Here is a 6,474-nt window from a genome sequence, read left to right as displayed (position 1 = left end):
ATCAAAAGGATTGGTACTTGTGCATGCTCTAATTAAGAGGAAAAAAGTAATTTATTTTTATTATATAGAGGTAATTTAGTAAACTTCACCATATTGATTTTTTAATATGGATATTTGTGGTTAAGGCGACACTTATTATGTAACGGAGTAAATATTGAATTCAGATCGGTATGCAACGGCCTCTCAATACCTACCATAGCATCTTCAAGACAAAAGATCAGACAGTGGGTGACAACCCAATGCTTTTGCTGACCAAGGAAACTATCCTCCCATATTCCCACACCACATGAAACACATTCGTACATCCAACATTACACGTTAAGATAAACAATTAATTGAACTACAGAACAGAACAGCTTAAGCGTTACTTGTGATTCAAAAAGATCAAACTGAAGATCGAGATTAATCAGAAAAAGAATAACTCCAAGGAAGAATCTAGAGGGTTGAAATGTGTTTTGTTGTGATGGGGGTATAGTTACACCTCTTCAATTTGCAAAATTTGATTCTTAAACCTCGTCGTAGCTTTTAGAATGAACTCGTGGATGCAACAACTTGTCTAAATATCTGATTTTATACTTAAGGAGACAAAGTAGAAATAGTTGTAGTTGAAGCCACATTCTTCCAAAACTTTGTATTTGTACGCCGCAGTACCTTTTTGCCACTGTGTACAGAACTTTTGACCTAAATAATCCAATATTTAGAATATTTAACAAAAATAATACAGTTTTCTAAATTTTTACCAAAATAGAATAAACGTATTTCTCAGTAACGTTTTATGTATTATTTTATTAAAAAATTCAAACGGCTAAAAACTAACGGTAAAGGAATTAAATGGAGGTAAGAAATGTTACTACGGGTAACCTTAAAACATTTTAAAACGTTACTGGGAGTAACGAATTTCTGCTCCCGTGAGAATATTTTTTAAAAGGTTACACACACAGTAATGGTTATGGTAGTAAAACCAGCAAGCATTCCTTCTCTCTCTTTTATCTTCATTTCACCTCCTCTTTCTTTCACTTCTTTTTCCCTATTCTACACCGCCACCTCAATTTTTAGCATTTTACTAGCAAATTGAAAACCCATTTTGCAGAATCATCTAATTAATATATCAATCTCAAATTCATTACCTATTTGAAGCAAGATTGATTTCAGAATGTTACCATAACCTTAAATTTCAACTGCATTCAAGCAAAAATTATATTTTAAAAGATAGAAAATAAATCATGTTAGTCGGCATTTTCAATCGGGGTTCATATTTCCGATTAAACTATAACATCACAGTATTTGGATAAGAAAATTAGGAGTCCGGAGCCTAAAGGGTATAAAAATACACGGTTTTTACCAAAAGGGAATGTCCAAAAATTATTATACCAAAAGGAGTATATCATGGGCTGATCCACGATATACCCCAAAAAAAAATTCCACTTTGTCAGACGATTCAACCAAAAACCAAAAAAAAAATAAAAAAAAATTACATGTATAACGTGGACTGATCCACGTTATACAAGTTATTTGTTAACTCGGACTGATCCGAATTCTGCCCTAAAATATTATCTTCCGCCGCTTCATTCCATTCTCTTTCATTCTCTTCCATTCTCCTCCATTGCAAATATTTACGGAACCTCCATCTCCTTCTCCTTTTCCTTCTCCTCTATTTTTTTTAAACCCTGCAATACAGTCTAATTTTTGGAGCAACTTCTTCATCTTTATCTATTATTGCTATTTAAATTAAGGTATTTTTTCTAACTCATATAATATTATATATTTATAGTAGATGTAAATCTGTTTGTCTTATATATCTTAATTGTTATTTTTTATTTGTGTTATTTTAATACGTTTGTGTTATTTGTGTTATTTTAATTTGAACTTAAAATATGATTGTTAGAAGCATTATTATATAAAAGATCCGATTTGTTTAGTAGCACTTTTGAAGAAATTTATTGTTATGTTCCTGTTATTTTTGTGGATTGTTATATAAAAGATCTGAATAAAATTTGTTGTTATGTTGCTGTTATTTTTGTGGATTGTTTTATAAAAGATCTGAATAACTAAATAATATATTTTATTATGGATTGTTATGTTGCTGTTAGTTTTGTTAGTTTTGTGGATGTTTGTAAAACGTGGACTGATCCACGTTATACAAAATATATTGTATAACGTGGATCAATCCACGTTTTACAAGTATAGATCACTATCTTAAAACATTGTGGAACTGTGGATATTGCCAATAATGGACCGATGATGACATTTTCGGTACAGGAGAAAAGAATTGTGAAATGTGTCATAAAGGATCGAATTTTTTTCCTCCCATTTTGTGAATGTTGCTTTGTTTGATGTATTTATGCATTACCATAGTAATTTATGACTGCAGAACCTGTAATTTCTTCCCTATGCTCGGAAGTTTGGTATAATTGTGAAACGTGGACAGTTCCACGTTATTCAATATATTTTGTTATGGATTGTTATACAATATATTTTGTTATGGATTGTTGTACAATATATTTCATTGTACCTTTAATGTGATATTTATATAGCCAGAAAAGTGAAACTTAATTGATGCCTCAGTAGGACAAAAAAAAAATACTTAAAATGTCATGATAATGCTTTATTATATGGGACCTAAGTCTAAGTGGATAGACAATTATTTTGTCTATACCTTATAGGTATTAATGTGGTCCACTATCAGTGGTTTCTAAATAAGGCGTATGGAAGTTGGCTTTATCTAGCCAGTGCATATTTGTTCTGCTAAAATTGGAATAATATATATTTTTTAATAGTGAGTTACTCCAAATAGCTTGATCTGGACTTCATTTTTTTTTATATAAGGTATGGAGTTTCCACGGGTATGCGTACATCCGGGGCCAGAAGTGTACGATGTGTTAACACTCCAGGAGAAGCATCGATCAGAGGCTGTGTGGGATGGTTCCTTGAGAGGACCGACCGGATGCCTGTTTCCTCGCCGCGCGGATACTGAATTTTGGAAGCATGTGAGGCGTCATCCTTTTCATCCTCGCATCCTTGACTACTTTGTCCTGTGTGTATTTAGGGGAGTAATAGAGGTAGGATGTGTATCATATGATTGGGCAGTCATCACTGCACTTATAGAGAGATGGCGTCCTGAGACGCACACCTTTCATCTGCGTACAGGTGAGGCGACCATCACATTACAAGATATCGAGGTCATGTTTGGCTTGGTTGTTGATGGTTATCCCTTGAATAATCTTAATGCTAGATATATAGATATTGGTGGGTGGCAACAATTGATCCATGAGCTTACTGGTTGGGCACCCGGTCTGGATTGTTTTAATGGTGTTAGTAGGTTAGAAGTACATAAATTAATTGAATATATTAGAGGCTTAGATGACATTACAGATCAGACCCCAGAAATTGATGTGCAACAGCGGGTTAGGTTGTACTTGCTATGGCTTTGTGGCGGCACGATATTTTCGGATAAGTCCGGTGACTTACTTAATTTAGATTATTTGCTTGACATGCGTGACCTTAGAGCAATGAGTGAACAAGCTTGGGGAGCGGCTGCATTGTCATATTTATATACTTGTTTATGCCGCGCTTCGTTGAGGAAAGCGAAGGATGTGTGTCGATTCATTTCCTTATTGCAGGTACGTGACCTTTAAAATTATATAATTTTATTTGGTTGTCCTATTTGATAGTTATAAGGTTTTTATGTATTTATTTTAATTTTTTAATATAGGTTTGGGCTTGGGAGCGCATTATACCGATGCAGCCACCATGCATGGCTCTTCCGCCACACACGGCTCTTGCACGAAGGTGGACTCATCGTAAATCCCGCGAAAATGAGGCACGTGATGTTTTACCCATATGTAGGGATGTATTGGACAACCTAATAGATGGCCAGGTATTTTATCATAATTATGGTTGTTAATGGCGTTTTGATATAATAGTTACGCTTATGTGTAATTTATTTATTTTATTATCATGTAATTTTATGTTCTTTCTATCGTAGTTTGTGTGGCAGCCTTATTCAGAGGCCATCATCAATAGACTCCCTGAGTGGTGTCTGCGTGGCCGAGATATTTGGATGGCGAAGGTTCCCCTTATTTGTGGTATCTATCGAGAGTGGCACATGGTAGACCGCGTTCTCAGACAGTTTGGTAGGAAGCAACATATTCCGGGTCCATGTGCTGAGATTGATCCTTTTCATTACAAACATGACAAGCCGTATGCTATAAAAGTGGAGGATCAACAATATTTTACAGAAACAGACTTTTTGTGGGGAAATCGTCGAGAAAGGTTAATTCTGGCCGAGTATGAAACTCAAGACCCAGAGTCACTATCAGAGTATTTTTGTTGGTATCGACGTCACTCGCGCACTTTCATAGGAAATCCTGCGCATAAAGTGGATAGAGGATACCAACACATGGCAGGCAGGCATGAGGCACTGGTACGTACATTACATTCCATTAGATGTTTGATGTCTTTATCTGTGTCTTAGACCATTATCAAATCTTGCAATTTTTTTTTTAGGCTTTAGGACATCAAGAATCGTACAGGTTGGCTCAGCAGACTATCCAAGATCCAACCAAGTCTGATGAAGTGAAGGAAATAGCAGAGATGTTTAGCCACATTAATACAGAGTCCATGGCTGCTGCCTCTCTGGGGACGATGTTGAGTTTCGCTCCATATTATACACCACCGGCAGAGTATGTTGAGCCGCCTACTGTGCAAGTGCCTCGTCATCAACGTCCTAATGTATCAAGACCTGCGGCGCGTGGTAGAGGACGCCAATCAGGTAACAGACGGGGTCTAGCTCCCGTGGATCACTAGTTGGTTGATGAGGAAGAGGTTCGTTTTGATCAAGATATGCCCAGCTCAACGATGCCTGCAGATGATGATGCATATCACCCAATAATAGATTTTATGTCCAGCTCATCGACGTCTGCTCCCGAGGTTCAATCACCAGCGGTAATCAGAAGTGAGGGGCCTTTTCAGGCATTCGCATCGTCTGGGCCTATTAGCCTCGCAGTTATGGCCCAACAGTTTGGTGGTCAGACAAGCAGCTCTTATGGGATGACTGAGGGGCCTTTACCTGCATTCACTGGACAGAGCTCTTCAATTGGGAGGAGACTGAGTTTTACCGACGTGAGTATTCTAACAACCCAAATAGCTTGTATCTTGTTTAAAGTAATGGCTACCTTATGTGTTTATATTATTTATTTTGCATAGTCTCCCATGGCATTTGATGTTGGATCCTCACACATTCCTGTGCCGGATGTCACACCCCATTTTTTAACCCCGGAGAGTTAAATTAGAAGTACGACGTATTGGTGATTCCTATGTCTTTTGTTGTTAAGGAGTCGCCACCTAATTATTTATGGTGAATTAGGACACCTAAAGTTTAATTAAAGTTATGTTTAAAGTTAACTCTATTTAAGGTCTGCGAAACTTGAGATTCTAGGTAAGGGTTCAATTAGTCTAAAAGGAAGGTATTAGGCACCCTTTAAGACCCATTAGCAATGGTTAACCGACCGGACTTATGATTAGTTAGACTAAGTGTAAATATAGTATTATAGGAAAAGAAAATAGCTTTGTAAGTATGGCTAAAGTTATAGATAAGCATGTAAACATGCTATTTGTAAAAATAGAACTTATAAATAATAATTTGTATAAAAGAATACTCATCATGTTATTTTAAAATACAACTCATAAATGTTGTTGAAATTTTAAATGAAAGTGTAATAGTATTGTTTAAAATAATACTTGTAGAAAACACAATAATTTGTATAAAGAGTTTAGTTAAAATAAACTAAAAGAAACAGAATATGTAATGTTTATATGTATTCGGAGAAAAGTGAGCTATGCCGACTCACAAATTCAAAGAGTTATCGTAAGATTAATGTAAAATAAATATTAAAGGCTTCATATGAAGACTAGCAGTTTAATATATATATATATATATTGTGCTAAGGTTATTTCAAACAATTATGTATTTCAAGTGTTAGAAAAGAATTAAAGTGGGAAAATTATCCGTTGAAACTAATTTGCCTTTTATTTTTAGAATAAGCTAAGTTAGTGTAAAATTTGGGGCGTTTTAAAACTTCTAAAATAGTAAGTATAATTTATGGTTACTTTAGTCAAAAATATATAGTCATGATACTTTGAAAATCAATTATTCTAAAAATGATAAATATTGTGGATAATAGATAATTTCGATATAAACTAATGAAGCTTAATTGTTAGTCTTCTCTTTGAATTAACTACCCACAACTAAACTAAAATCTCTAATGTTACTAAAGTTTATCTAAATTAGCAAACACAATGTTAATCATACAATATACGTTAAATGCACATAAAAGAATAGGAATGAGGCAAATGGGCTCAGCCCATTAAAGAATGCTACTGTCCGCTACTGTTGCTGTTCACACCGATTGGGCTTTGGCCCAAATTTTATTTCCTTGCTTGGCCGTAAGTTGGCTGACTTGAAAGAGAAATTGT

At 35.1% G+C, this 6,474-nt stretch overlaps 1 protein-coding gene across 1 annotated transcript; it reads left to right on the top strand.

The window, feature by feature from the left end:
* Positions 1–2,663: 2,663 nt before the first annotated feature.
* On the top strand, positions 2,664–5,214 carry LOC132600051 (serine/threonine-protein phosphatase 7 long form homolog). The gene is made up of 4 exons (XM_060313183.1): positions 2,664–3,620; positions 3,713–3,877; positions 3,986–4,423; positions 4,507–5,214. The coding sequence occupies exons 1-4, from the start codon at positions 2,829–2,831 to the stop codon at positions 4,804–4,806; spliced, it is 1,695 nt and encodes a 564-aa protein (XP_060169166.1). The 5' UTR covers positions 2,664–2,828; the 3' UTR covers positions 4,807–5,214.
* The last annotated feature ends 1,260 nt before the right edge of the window (positions 5,215–6,474 follow it).

This window comes from Lycium barbarum, chromosome 6 (genome assembly GCF_019175385.1).
Source record: "Lycium barbarum isolate Lr01 chromosome 6, ASM1917538v2, whole genome shotgun sequence".
In the NCBI taxonomy this organism is placed as follows: Eukaryota; Viridiplantae; Streptophyta; class Magnoliopsida; order Solanales; family Solanaceae; genus Lycium; species Lycium barbarum.
This window is presented reverse-complemented; position numbering and strand designations above follow the sequence as displayed.